The sequence below is a fragment of the Rissa tridactyla genome, chromosome 7 (genome assembly GCF_028500815.1).
Source record: "Rissa tridactyla isolate bRisTri1 chromosome 7, bRisTri1.patW.cur.20221130, whole genome shotgun sequence".
Classification (NCBI taxonomy): domain Eukaryota; kingdom Metazoa; phylum Chordata; class Aves; order Charadriiformes; family Laridae; genus Rissa; species Rissa tridactyla.
This window is the reverse complement of record NC_071472.1, coordinates 13,328,088-13,342,733: the sequence shown is the minus strand read 5'-3', so window position 1 is coordinate 13,342,733 and position 14,646 is coordinate 13,328,088. Positions and strand designations below refer to the sequence as shown.

At 40.3% G+C, this 14,646-nt stretch overlaps 1 protein-coding gene across 1 annotated transcript; it reads left to right on the top strand.

Annotated features, from left to right (window-relative positions):
- Nucleotides 1-95: 95 nt before the first annotated feature.
- EAF2 (ELL associated factor 2) lies at nt 96-13,898 on the top strand. Its single transcript, XM_054208714.1, has 6 exons — nt 96-293; nt 2,922-3,016; nt 3,699-3,835; nt 4,540-4,685; nt 8,295-8,561; nt 13,054-13,898. The coding sequence occupies exons 1-6, from the start codon at nt 191-193 to the stop codon at nt 13,098-13,100; spliced, it is 795 nt and encodes a 264-aa protein (XP_054064689.1). The 5' UTR covers nt 96-190; the 3' UTR covers nt 13,101-13,898.
- Nucleotides 13,899-14,646: the final 748 nt, after the last annotated feature.

The window sequence follows — 14,646 nt, the reverse complement described above, 5'->3', positions numbered from 1 at the left end:
CACGCTTCCCATGGCGTAGGGACCGAAGGGGAGGGGCTCTGCCGGCCGCAGCCAATGGGAGGCGAGTGGGCGTATCCGGGGCGCTGTGAGGGATGTTCGGCGAAGACGGCGGCTGTGGCAGCGGCAGCGGCGGGGGCCGTTCGGGCTCGCCATGGTCTGAAGGGGGGTGGTGGTGTGAGGCGCCGCCGCCATGAACGGAGCGGTCCCTTCGCTTTTCGACCCCAAGGAACGAGTGTTGAAGCTGGGCGAGAGCTTTGAGAAGCAGCCGCGCTGCGCCTTCCACACCGTCCGCTGTGAGTGTGGGGCTGGGGCAGCGCCTCAGGGCAGGCGTCCCTTCAGGGGACCGGTGGGCCCCCCGCCCCTGGGCTCACCGGTCCCCTGAGGGGCGGGAACGCTGACCGGGCAGGTGCCGCGTCCCGGCTTGGCCTTGCTGGCAGGCCTAGGGGGCGGGTGTCGGTGTGAGGGAGGGCATGGTGTGGCAAGGGAGCTGGAATTATCAGTCATCTGCACAGGCAAAGTACGGGAAAGGGGCGTGAATTGCCAGCCTTCGTGGGGGGATCCCTGGGGGGGTGGCACAGCTGAGAACTGAGTCCCTGGGGTTGGGGGTGCCTATCCCTGTGGATATTGGGAGCAACGTGGGGCAGATCAGGCTTCGTTTGCTCCTGGGGTGCCAATATCCCTGTGGATATTGGGAGCAATGCGGGGCAGATCAGGCTTCATTTGCTCCTGAGAGCGTGGTGCTGATACGGCCATTGTATCCCAGTGCTGCCCCTCGCAGCTTTCTGGGAACTAACTTCGCTTTTTACACCTTTGGCATCCAGCATCGTGTCTCTGCTGAAAACCGAACTGGGTTGAACCTCTGGCTTTGCCCTCTTAGCTTGTGCTTAGTTTTTAGAAGTTAAGTACAATTCAGCAATCAAAGGTTAAAGGCAGTATTAATCACAAAGCTGGTATACCCTCCCTGAGTACATAATTACTATCTAGAGAGGTGTGTGCTCAAAGATTCTGAGGGTAGCTAGGAAACAAATGCTCTCAGGATTATAGTTCTGGTAATTTAGGACTGCTGCTTCTTGTTTTGATGTCTCGTTATTTATAGACTGATTCCCAAGATTCAGTCTCGCGTACGTTCTCTGGAGAATGTCCTGTATGCTTTCACGCAGTGCAGCGAGATGGGTAATGTGCTTTCTGTGAGCAAATGGAATGGCACTTAGCAGGATTGTCTGCAATTGTGGGAGGGGAGGAGAGGGGAAGGAGCAGGCAAAAGCTATAAATGGATTTAAACAAATGCTGTAACTTGAAATTTACCCTAATTTTAAAGAGGACTAAAAACCACGTCTGGTACCTCCTGCCTGTACAATTTCTTGCTGACTCCTGTAATTTGATGATTTATTCTGAAATCTGTTTTGAAATCTCTCTTCCTTTCCAACGAATGAGACATAGAAACTGGCACATTCATCAGTTCTGTCAAATGCAGAGCTTCTCTGCTCCTGAAGTTTTTGTTAACAAATGAGTAAAGGGGAAGACATCTGCTGGTTGAAAGTTAAGAGCACAAGTCTGTTCATGGACACTGGAATCAGTATCTTAATTTTCTAAAGTATTAACCACCCAGTTACTGTATATTAGAGCAAACATTCTCTAATTCCATGAGAGACTTTGGGACTATTGTATGCTTATCCCTGTAAGATGACGTGTGGGGTTTTGCAGTAAACAAGGTTGGCAGGGGCTGTTACCTGTGTCTTAACTCAAAGCCTTCTGCTGCATGCATAGTCCTGCCCACCAGCTCCCAAAGCTTGGTTTTCTTGCCTGGTTGGTGTGCAAGCTGGAGCCACGGTTCCCAGCTCTGGCCTGTGCTGCCTGGCCCGTGGGTTGCAGGTCGTGTTATTGGACTGTGAAGCTCCCCAGCTGTAACAGAGTGCTGCCACCCATGACCGGCAGTGGCTGACGTGACAGGTTGTGAGGCAAGGAGCACGTGCAGCGGCTAGGGAACGTGCCGTCTAATGGGTCCCCTTTACACGCCTGGTCCTGCCATGCCTCTCTTCAGGTGCAACAGGGTGCCGGTCCCCAGCATGCGAGGCAGGGTGCTGGACATCCCCAGGCTGCAAGGCTGGCCCTGTGCCTGTGTTTGGAACCATGGGTTCAAACCCACTCGTGTTACCACGTGCCTTGCAGAGCCTCTTGATGCTGTCTTATCTCCCTAGATCTGCGCAGGCAGGCCTTTTAGCTGTAGCCCATCCAAATTCATTTGTGGTTGAAATACTATTTTATAGATAATGTTACATAGCTGCAGTGCTGGTGCCTGAACACATGCTCATTTTCAATGTCTCAGATTTTTGAAAAGGACCAGAAATTGGTAACTTCTTTTGTTTAAAGCTTTAATCAATACTTTAGATGTTGAAAAAAACCAAAAAGTAAATTAATATTTACTTGGGAAGTAATTTCACTTTTGACAAAAATAAATATACTGAAAGTCAAGTTTTGGTCAGCTTCTGACATGCATGCTATAGTAAAATCAGGAATGGATATTAAGGATTGGTGTTCTTCATATTTTCAGTCACTTGTCTACATCTCCCATATCTTGGATCAACATTTTCAAAAACTATTTGTTGATTTTTCTGACAGTAATTATGTGAGGATTTATCTTTTGAAATATAACACAGCTTGTTGAGCCTCTTTAACCATTAAAACCTAAAACCATTTTTCTGATTTTAACCAAAAGGTGTTAACTTTTATACTGAATCTTGAGAAAACCCTTTTGACTTTGAATTCTACTGACTTATGGAATGATTTGTTCAGGGGAGTGGTAGATGACACACTAGCAAAAAAGGCTTTAACTTAATAGCCTCCAACTGCAATTAAAAGGTGTCTACATTTATAAGATTCCTGAAAAGCCTGTAAATAATCCAGTTTGTTTTTGTCTTTAGATGACTTTAAGCCTGCATCTATTGATATGTCCTGTGAAGGAGACCTTGAAGTTGGCAAAGGTGAACAGGTGACAATAACACTGCCAAATATTGAGGTGAGTGGGTGGCTGAAGAGTGGTGGGCTGAAGGGAATGATTTGTTTTGTTATCATAAGTATATACTGAATATAGAATATACTGAATATATGAAGTTTCAGAGCTGCTTGCGTGATTTTTAGAGTAGAAAAACAATTGCTTTAAGAGTGTAAAATTACAAAAGACCTGAAGGTTGAACAGTTGCGCTGTAACTTTAAGTGTATTCACCACATTGGAAATATGCTGTAGGATGACCCAGAAGTGTTGCGTACACAGAAAAGCTTCATGTGGATGTTGGCAGTGCAAGTTTCCCCTTGGTATTTATTGCTCTAGTGCATGCAGTTCTAAAGCAGGAAAGACTGGAAAGGGAAAATTTACTACCTGCCATGCTTTACTGCTCTGCTGATATGGTAACTGAAACCCTTTTTGGTAAAAGGAGTCCTACAGTGAGCATGCTCTCATTGGGAAATAAGCATTTAATCAGTTTCAAGCTAAACTAAGCTGGGTGAAATCCTGTTCCAGTCAAACACCAGCTGCTTTTGGTCATGGCTACTGTGAATCTAATTTGAATTAACTGAACACTTTTAAAGGTTAGAAATTATCACTTATAGTGAACTTGTCATCACTGTGATGGATTGTTGTTTCTAAGAAAAAAAAGAAAAAGACTACAGGAGTAACGCTTACTGGACTTCTGATTTAATAGGGCTCAACTCCACCAGTGACTGTGTTCAAGGGCTCAAAGAAGCCTTACCTAAAAGAATGTATCTTAATTATCAACCATGACACTGGAGAATGTCGCCTAGAGAAACTTAGTAGCAACATCACTGTGAAAAAAACCAGGTGGGTGATTTGCAAGAGAAAAAACTGTGCTTTACTCATTGTGAAAATTGATTTGTTACTGAGTCTAAATTGAGATGCAGGACTACCCATTACTATTTTTAGCTAAAATTCATTTTTAGAAAGTACCTGGCCTTGTTCAATAGAGTGAAAAGCCTGCTTCCTCAGCACACTGACTTCACAGCTTTCGAGTCTTGACTGGCATAAGAAATGGGATTTTTTTTTTTTTTTTTAAGTAAAAACTGTCACATTGTTGAAAGATGGTAACTATTTTCGGATGAGTTTAGAGGGGGGGAAAAATCTGTTTGGAAGGTAGCTTGCCTACTGTCTTCTAAATGAGCAAATAAAAAAAGGTAAATTTTGTGACATGTTTCAGTAATATTAATGGCTTGTTTTTCTCATACCAAGTTTTTGAATTATTTTTTTTCTGCTGCTGAGTCCATATAAGTAATTTCCAGCAGAATTATTTTTAAGTGATCCTGGGTAGCCGGGTTAAAAAGTTATTAGCACTGTTTTAAAAAAAAAATTTTAATAAATCTATATATAATTATATGGCAGTATAATAACGTACCAAGAAATCTAATGGTGCTATTCAGAAAGGCATAACAAATAATTCCATAACTTAAGATACTGTATCCCCTGTATTCTTGCCTTTTTCCTTGCCTCTTGTCTTCTAGTAATTAAAAATCATTTGCTTTTACACACAGAGCTGAAGGAAGTAGTAAAGTCCAGTCTCGCATAGAACAGCAACAGCAGCAAATGCGAAATGCAACTAAGGGTCCAAACAACATTAAAAATTCTCCACCAAAAGAAAAGATGTTTCCGTCTTCTCCTATGGATGATATCGAACAAGGTAAGCTTCACTGGCACATAAGTTTCAGAGACTTTGCTCTCAACTAGCAATTAGTTTTTGAGACCCAAGGGTTTTCGTTTGTGTGGTTTTCTTGTGGGTTTTTGTTTTGTTTTTTTTTTTTTAATTTGAGATTCACACTAGAAGCTGATTATGTAAGCACTTTACCCTGATATGGAAATGAGCACTCTGGCTCAAGTAGTAACAAAGCAGTATTTGAAACTTAAAAAAATCAGATGAACCATTAGACTTAATAATGCCAAGGGTCCCACTGCTGTCTCTCCTTGATTCTGTCTTCTGCTGCTACTTTAATCAGGTATATAGTTGATTGTGTTGTGGCACTGGAACGAACTCAGTCACTTCCATTTTGACATCGTTCCTCATTCTTTCTCTGCACCCAGAAAACACATAGGTTACAGTGCTTTACAACTCGAAATACATTTTAAATTACTGGATGAGACCTTGTGAAAGATGAGGTTCCAATGAAAAAGACAGCTAAAAACTGCATAAATCAACTCTTGAACAGGACTATGTACTGTATTGTTGAGAGACTCTGGTTTGGTGCAGCACTCATATTTCACTTAATGGGAGGCCTTATTTCCTTTTGGAGGACAAGGAAGATGGCAGGTGGTAATTACTTGCTACAGAAATGCTGACAGGTGGCAGTTTCACTGACTGGAATTGACATCTGCCTCCCAAGATGTTCTGAATGCCTTTAAACGGATTTTTTTTTTCTTAAATGTATCATTATGAAGGTTTGGGGTTTTTTTTTTTTTTCCATTTTGGTCTTAAGCTCTGACCAGAACAGTACTAGAATATGCCTAAGGTTGCAAAGAGGAAGCAGTACTTGAGTGCATGGAATAAAATACTTTTTCCTGGTGGTCTGTTGTTTTGGGGGGAATGGTGGCATCAAACGTATTGGAAGCCACCAAAGTGGCTGCCAACATGTATCAAACTCTTGCGTAGAGTGCCAGTCCGATTTTGAGTACTCCTAAAGAATGTGGAATAACTGACAAATAGGGATAGTAGGGACCTTTTAAAAGTCCTTCTGTCTTGAAGTCAGATTTCTAACATAGTTTTTTAACCAGTTCTTAAAGCCTTCCAGTGACAGATCCTGTGTTCTCTCTGTCAGTCCATTCCAGGGCTTTGGTCTCCTAACTGTTCAGGTTCTTCCTAATAAATAATCTGACAGTAAGCCCATTACTACTTTCACATTTATTATGCAAGTATAGACCAGGTTACTCTGCTGCTTTTGAGCAGTCCTTCATGTACTCAGAAGCTGCCATGTCTTTCTCATTCTTTATGCAAAATGATGCCAGGTGGTTCAGTCTTTGCTTAGAAGTTTTCTAGATCCCAGGTTCATTGTCACTCTCCTTTACCTATCTTACAATGAGTCCAAAAACTTCCTGAAGTATAGTACCTAAATACATTTACTGTTTCAGCTAAGGTTTTAGTGGTGCCGAGTTGAGCAAGAGGATTGTTTTACAGGCACTGTTCATCTTTATGCACAAAGACCAAACAGTATCACATCTCAGTGTAATGCTTGTCGCTTCTGCAACAGCACAGTGCAGTAGAACTGTTGGTAGTCATCCACTGTAACTCACAGACTTTTCAGAAGTGTTGCCTACTTAAGCAGGAATAGTCAGTTACACAACCATGGGATGAAGAATGATTAAGTACACTACCTTGAACTTGTTACTAACTTTGTTTTCTTGGGTGGGGGGAAGGTCACTCTACCTTTGGCCTCTAGTGTACATACAGCCCTTCCTTCACCACTTGAAAACGCTTAATTTAAATTCTGTCAGATTAAAATACATCAAAACTCAAGGCAGAGGTCTTATTCTTCAGTTTTTGGTATTAACTGTTAGCCTTTCACTTAAAATTTTTCTCTTATTGGACATTGGTGAGAGCAGGGAGGAACTGGAAGAATTAAGCTCATAGGACTTGAGTGGTATCTTTCACTTATCTTACAGCTCCAGATGTGTAGTAGATCAGTTGTTTCTTTGGTCTTTCTTCTCTAGAATTAATTTTGAAATTACTTTTTGATCGTTCTGCTAGTTGCATCCTAATTTTTGCCTTAGCTTTTCTGTCCTTAAGCTGTTCTCTTAGACATGTCCTTAGTAACAGGAAGATGCTTCTATTTATTTTTTTTTTATTCCACTCCCCATCTCTTTCCTTATGTTTGAGTTGGCCAGTGTGGTCTTTTATTGTACTTTCTATACTTCCTTGGCACTGGGTTAGTTTGTCCTTGCAGCCATAGCTGCACTATTTCAGGTGGCATTTTTCCAGAACACCATTTTCCTTTAGACTGGCCTTTGATAAGGCTGACTGGCCAAAGCACCTTTCCTTTAGAGTGGCCTTTGATAACTCAGAATTGGAAGGCTTCATGGAAGTTTGTGTTGAAGCTTATTCTTTTGTTCTCCTTTCTTCTCTTGATTAAACTCTGAGCCATCTTGCATCTTGGTGACTTTCATCTTCAACCTGTTCTTCTGTACTGGGTAAACTTGTGAGATGAGCAACTCTCCTAGTTGCTTTTTATGTCTGCTGTATCAAAGCTGTTCCTGAAGTATTCCAAGTGCTTGTAAGACCATCTTAACAAATGTCTGGGTAGTTACAATCTTCTATAATGATGAACTTCTGCACTCTGGGTAACTCTCAACTCGCTGTATAAAATCTCCATCCACCACGATTCCGTGGTCTGTTTCAGCGTTCTTGCTTCAGCAGCTCCCCTATTTTGCACGATTATTATGTGTACCCTTTCTGCAAATGTTAGTTTTCTCTGTATGTTGGTCCTTGGCTAGTATATATCAAAAATGCATACTGCACAGCATGATCTATCCAGTCATATGCTCCGAAATATTATTGTAATCACATGAGTTGTTTCATCAAGAATGCAAGTTGGTTGAGTCAGTTTGATCTGTTAATTTCCAGTATTTCAACCTCATGTTGTTCTAGCTTCCCTCCCTGCCCCAAATCTATAAACAGAACAACGACTTGATGAAATCTTCCTAATGGTATACAGTGGATGGTTCCTTTGGATATTCTTCATGCTTTACTTGGTTTTGAGCAAAATGTCCCGCAGTCCAAACAAGTGTATTGATTGTAATGCTGAACTGCTGGGAGGCATTTTGGGTGCAGCTGCAGCCGTCTTACAGCTAACTTATCTGTGTGATTGCAACTGCAGTTCTTAGTCAGTGATAGACATCTTTGGAGGTGCTAAGGAAAATACAGAAGACTTGCTAGTTGCAGAAATTAAAGGCTATGTGGGATGCACTACCCTGTGGAATGTGGGGTTAGCATTTGGGTTCACAGTTCACAGTCACCCTTGTTCTGACGCTTGGCTTGAAAGGGAGAAAGTGCCCAAGTTAAGAAAGGAGAAAACCACATGACAGGCTGGATGCTTGCTTGTGCTCTTTTCTTTGTTCTGGAGAGTTTGTGTGGTTTGGGGGTTTTTTTTGGTTTTTTTTAGTTGCGATAATGTGTGTACTTTCTGTTGTTGTAATGTGTGTAATTTCTGCTGTTGATTTTTTTCTTTTCTATTATTTTTCCCCCTCCTTCTTATATTGCAATTATGATGAATGTTAACTGAGAAACAAATTGTATTGTTTGCAGAGCTAAAAGCAGAAGCCAGTATCATGGATCAGCTGAGTAGCTCTGACAGTTCATCTGACTCTAAAAGTTCTTCGTCCTCTTCATCAAGTAGTGAAAATAGTTCTAGTGATTCTGAGGATGAGGAAACAAAGCCCTCTCTTCCTATGTCGATGCCATATTTGCAGCCACAGCCTACTGTGTCTGCCATACCACAACACGCTGCCCCTGACAGAGATGCCAGTCATAACAGATCCCAAGAGAGCAGTGGTCATATGATGAATACACTACGTAAGTACAAAGGCTGTTCTTTTCTTAGTGCACGATTCCAGACATCAAGATTCTGAAAGGAAACCATATTGTTTTTAAGTATGTCTCTGTTATAATTAAAACTGTGGGAAGTGATGCTAGGGTTTGATTGTTCAGCAGCGGTCTGAATTAGACAGTGGGCTAGAACGTTCTTGGTCCCCAGAGATATTAAATTAAAGCTGATGCAGTTGAAAATATTTCCTAAGCTCTTCTGGCTTCCTCCCAGTTATATACATTGGGACTGGAGAACAGTAATTTTGTATTGAAAATACTTGAACTAAGAGGGCACTCCCCAAACATATGCTTATAATTTCTTGGGTAGAACCATGGGAAAGATACTATCCTGGCAATACTCTGAATTACAGAAGAGATGGTGTATTCTTAGCTACTCCAGTTACTGTTATTCATGGCACTGTTCCACTGCACAGCATGGCAAAACTGTCCTTCGCGTATAAGGAAGGAGGTGATTTGCTTTCAGGTGATACTATCTTATTCCACCATTCAGGCAACTAAAAATGTAATTTGAAGAGTAGCTATGATGTTCTTCAGTAAGTGGTTGCTGTGCAGCCTGCAACTGAATGCTCAGTGTATTCAAAAATGGAGAGTTTGAACAGAAAAAAATCCCACTAGGTAGAGCACCTTAAGTTCACTACCTAAATAGCAGGAGTATTCAGACACAGAAGTGAGTATTCAGCTATAGTGACTCTTTGAAAATTATTACATTTTTAATTAGGTGCTTAGCTGCAGGCTCCTGGTTTGAAGAGATTCCCATCAACCCTGGTTTGCAGCCTAAGATCTTTAAGGTTTATCATTTATATGTAAACTTGTTATACTGAAATTTTAGACTCCGGCAGACCTACTTTTATTTCAGTACTTAATGAACAGGGTTTTTTTTGTAGCTAGTATTTAAATACTTAATTAAATATCTGTACTTGTTATTTAGGTAGTGCATTAACTGAAAAGTCCTGTGACTTTGTGTGCAAAGGACTAAATGCTGCTTTCATTTTACTGTCACTGTAGAGAACAATATCTCATGTTTATAATTTGCGTAACTTTAGAGTGTGCCATTTACTTCAACCCTTATTCACAAATGGGATTTCCCGTTCTTCGTGCTTTAAATAAAACTGTTACGAAAATGAGATTAAGCTCTATACCCAGTGACAGAATCCCAGCTGGCAAAGCTTCCACTGAGAAACACGCTTAAAAGTACAGGTGGCCAGGTCCGCCAGTTCCAACAGTCATAGTGAGAAAATGCTGCTTGAAACATGACAACATCAAAACTGTTACAGGGGAAGTTGGTGGCTTGATGGTGCTCAAGAACCACATTGACAGGTAGAACCTCTGTCTGCAGCATCAAGCCCTGGGCTTGACTATCTGAGCTTGCCTAGATCTTTAGCTTAATACCATTTATAGAATCATAGAATTTACTTAGGATATAGTTACGGATCTATTTACTGCTTAAAATGATTCTGTCCCCAACTTCTAGTATGATTAACACTTAAAATACACTCCAACTAGACAAAGATCATAACAGTTACTTTCAAGGAGAATGTGTTTCTCTAGCTCCCTGGCTGAGGGGAATTTAGCAGGAGATCGAAACCTGAAGAAACTAAATGGATAGCACATGGTTCTAGCTTGAATGGCAAGAGATCTCAGTCGGGGTCCTGTACAGTCACTTCTTCCATCTCAAATAATATTTTACAAAAATAAAATACTGAATCAAGAAATAGTCAGCACAAGCTGTTTGCTTGTCTAATCCCATTTTGAGGTTTTACCGCTTTTGTGCGTGACTAGTTTTGTGCACCCCTGTAGAATCGGGGCCATACTGGGTAATTAGTGAAGTTTTCCTTTGGCTTGCTGTGCGTGGGCAGAAGGCTGGGGGAAGGCTTAGAGAGCAGAGTTTCATCTTGCATGTAGAAATCATACAGCTGAGGTTTTGTGGAACTTGGAAAACACAGGAGGGAGGTGGTGTCTAGAGCATGGTAACCAAATAATTCTGTCCGATATACGTGATCTGCCTCCTCAGGAATCCAGGGCTCAAGACTGCCCCTCACCCTCAAATTACTGCTTTTTCCCCCTTCTGTCTTAAGAAGCTGATTATATAGGCTCACAACTTGCCTTATAACAAAGTTTGTAAATGGTGGCACTAATGGATCTGTTCTTCATAAAACAACATATGATCAAATATTTATGTCTACTTTTTGTTTAAACAAGAGTTAGGTTAAATAAAGTAATTTTCCAAAGAAAAAACAGCATAGATTGGCTATTCTGGGGCCTTGTGTTACGTACATAGTATTCAGCACAGCTTCACTTCTTTTGATACTTGGTGCTGCTACAAGTCATGAAATAATTTTCCCTTGTATTAGTTTGGTGTTGGTGTGACCACTGAGACCCGTGAAACACAGGTCACTCCTATGAGTTTCCCCATCCCCTAGAATTCTTAAGAATTCAATTGAATGTCTTAAAGTCACTGATTTAAAAATTTAGGGAATGTCATAATTTGCAGTGCAATCTAATTCTCCACTTGCTAATAAGCAATTGGCACAGTAAAAACTGAATTCAGCAGTTTTCCCCACTTTATTGCTGCCTTATAAGTACAGGAGAGTCCAGAGAGGTTTCTTCAGGGTCCTAGTTAAATGAACTTTCCGTTCTTGCACCAAACCCATCTGAAAACTACCAACTCTGCTCTGTGTTATTTTGCCGTCTCTCTGAAGGTGTCTTTTGGAGGTAGGGTTATAAGAATGGGGCAGACAGTTTTTCCTGAAGTAAATCCTAATGCATTATTTCTGACTCTGGAACTCGGAGTTCTTGCTTTTCCCATCTGCTGGTTTTCACAAGCATTGGTATTTTTGGCTGGTGTTAGAGGGTTTGTGTAATTTCTATGTTGAAATAACTCTTGAAGGCTGCAGAATCACTATTTGGAAGGTTATCTTCTTGTTCGTACGCCCAGTCCTCTCCTGAAGTAGGTAGTGCATAACAGGGCTGGGATTTCTAAGAATTCACTGCAAGTCTTCCTTTGAGTGGTAAATGCATGAGTTTAATTTACTGATGCCATTCTCTGCCTTGAAATATTACTTCTTAGGTCCTGAATAATTATTGACAAATTACTTGATTTTGGTCTTTCAAAATTGCTTTTTTAATTTATATTAAAATAACATGGCTGTAAATATTGTCTCTATATAGAGGATTGGAAGAATTTTGTCTACAGCAGTACCTTAAAGATTGCTGGAAACAGCCATCTTCACTATTCTTGCCTTATATAAAGTGTTTTCTGTTTTGTCATAGAGAATCACGTACCGCTTTCTAAGCTTTAGTGATGACATAGTGGAAAACAAAGGAAGGCTAAATGCAGCCATGTTAAAGACTTCAGTGTTCTGGCAGAAATGATATGCCTGACAACAAAAGATCCAATCTGAGTGTCTCGTCAGGTTTACCCTCTTGAGGTTACTTTTTTACACATCTGCAAAAGTCGTCAGTGAAGGGTGCTGCAGCTGAGGAAAAGGCATGTGAAAATAGTGTGCCTACTCAGTTTCTGTGATTTCTTTTTTTTTTTTTTCTTTGCTTTTTAGGCCCTTTCTGCACAACACAGTCTGAGATGCATTCCTTTATTATTATTATTATTTTTTATTTAATGGCTGTTTGGCAAGGGAGGTGTGAATAAAAGCATACTACTTGGAACAAATTCTTAAAAATGTGTGGGAAGTTGCTAGATAGGATGTAGATTCTGTATAGCCTGCTGCTGCTGCTGTATTTTTTTGTTAGTTATCTGTCATCCTGGAAAGATTCCCTTCCTCCCACCCCCTAAGCTTATGGACATCCATTAAAAGCATGATGTAGTCTTTCTTCTTACTTCCCCGTTTTGAAATATATATAGCCACCAAATTAAAGTGCTGGGTAAAATTTCTTTTGATGTTTTGTTTGTTCACTTGTTCCGAAACCTGTTTGAAATAGTAGGTCACTGATACATCTTTAAATGGTACATCAAAGAGCTGCTGCTCTTGATTGAGACACCACTTTGTTTTCAAGCACAGCTGAGTAGCATTCAGATGTGTTTCAAAAAAAACAACAACTCGTTTTTCACAAAACTGCATTCACCAGCAGTTTTCCCACTTGCGAAGCATGAAAATGTGGGTGGCAAAGATAGCTAGGTGTTGTCTTTTGTGATCTGGTGATATTAAATAGACGCAGTTGTGGCTAGTAAGCTAATGGCTTCCTTGCCAAGATTTTAAAATTGTAGAAAAGTGCTCTCTCTAAGGTTCTGTCACTGGGGAGTTTGCTTCTACACCTATTTATTCTCTTATCATAGAATATTTGGGTTAGAAAGGACCTTTAAAGATCATCTAATCCAACTCCACAACCTGTTTGGTATTAGTTTTTTGCAAGCCTTTAATTGGGAAAGGGAATATCTTGAAAGAAAAAAAAAAAAAAAGTATTTCCTTGGAAATGACTAATGCGATGACTCTCTCTCTTCTAGGAAATGACTTGCAGCTGAGTGAATCTGGAAGCGATAGTGATGACTGAACAAAGTTTTTGGCCTTAAGCGTATCACCTTTTTTGCTAAATATGTCTTAGCATCTGTTTTGCACTAAGATTAGATTACCGGAGACTGGAATGAATGTCCTCGATTTTGATAATAGACATCCTAATTTTCTACTGACACATCATGTCTATAATACAGCAGCATTGATATCCTGTCAGTGCTACGGTTATATGTTTATCTTTCAAATTACTGTATTTACAGTAAAATTGTGTATGATCTGATTTTGATTATTTTTGCCTCAGCCACCTGTTTTACTTGAAACTGATTTGTAACAGCTAGTTACTTTATATAAATAGTTATGGAATGGAGAAATTTCTGATATTTATGGAGGCAAGTTTCCTTCCTATCATGCAAATGCTGAATGCTGATCTCACAACTTTTACTTGGAGGGAGCGAAACGGAGAACAACTAAATGAGGTCTGCTGTGTCAGCTACACTTTTTGTTCAGTTCACAGTTCATACCTTTAAGGAAACTGCTGAATAATGTGGTCCACTAGTGCAGTTACAGTTTACAATTGTTCAACACATTGCTGAATTCTTAATTTCGTTGTATTATAGGACTTTATATTTCTGAGCCTCAAGATTCCTAAGGGAACTTGTCTATTCTCTGCCTTTTTTATGTAACTTGAATAGGCTCATCTTTTTACAACCTTTTTTGTATCTAAATTTAGATAACTGCAGAGACAGCAATGAATTTCTTTCATTTAATTCTGTAACAGAAATCAGAAAATTTCTTTGTAGGAGTATAAAAGTAATTTAATAAAGCAATATTTATCATTGTCATGTGTCTGATTCTGTTTTTACTCGTTACGAATCCCACTTTCTAGCTATAGTAGTCCTGCCGGTGAAAGGGTCATGCAAAGACATAAAAAGCAGTGAAATGGTAGCTAATATGGACTCCCCACCCCGTCTGCAAGAATTTGGTGTTCCTTGCTTCTGCCTACATTGAGACAAGCCCTAATACGAGCTCGCTAAAAGTTTATGGCGGTGCCAGTGTACTGAAGAATGTTTAATACAGATTATATCCAAATGCCATTAGTAAATCATACTGTGTTAGAGCAGAAAAGGTGTTTGCCTAGTCTTATTTTTTCCTCCTTTGAAATTATATTTCAAGACCTGAAGAACTGCAGGTAAGAGTCCAGATTTCATCCTCTAGTTTAGTACTGGAAAGTTTTGTAGCTAACAGTAGCAAATGTCTGTAGGATGAATTCTGATGAGATAAATCTGCTCAGTCTTGCACAGAAGTCTCCTGTGCTAGATTGCAGTGATTGCATCGCATCTCTGTGTCGAAACTGTGAGGACTGAATTCTATATGTAAGCCTGAATGTGCAGACATGGAAAAAATGCACACTCAATACATTTATACAATAGATGGTACTAGACTAGTTTATTCTCTCAACTGTGCTGTGAGAGTCAGACCGTGTTTATCTCCAGACAGAATAAGAGGCCAAAACCATGTCCACCCCTCACAAAGGAACCTTTATTGGTACCACCAGGCAGAAATGAAATACTGGAAATTCTGCTTTT

Bases quoted from the DNA above. Each gene is read 5' to 3' on its own strand.
- EAF2 (XM_054208714.1), top strand. From the start codon at position 191: ATGAACGGAGCGGTCCCTTCGCTTTTCGACCCCAAGGAACGAGTGTTG. The intron at 3,836-4,539 runs GTGGGTGATTTG...TTTTACACACAG, and splicing joins ATCACTGTGAAAAAAACCAG to AGCTGAAGGAAGTAGTAAAG. The intron at 8,562-13,053 runs GTAAGTACAAAG...TCTCTCTTCTAG, and splicing joins TCATATGATGAATACACTAC to GAAATGACTTGCAGCTGAGT.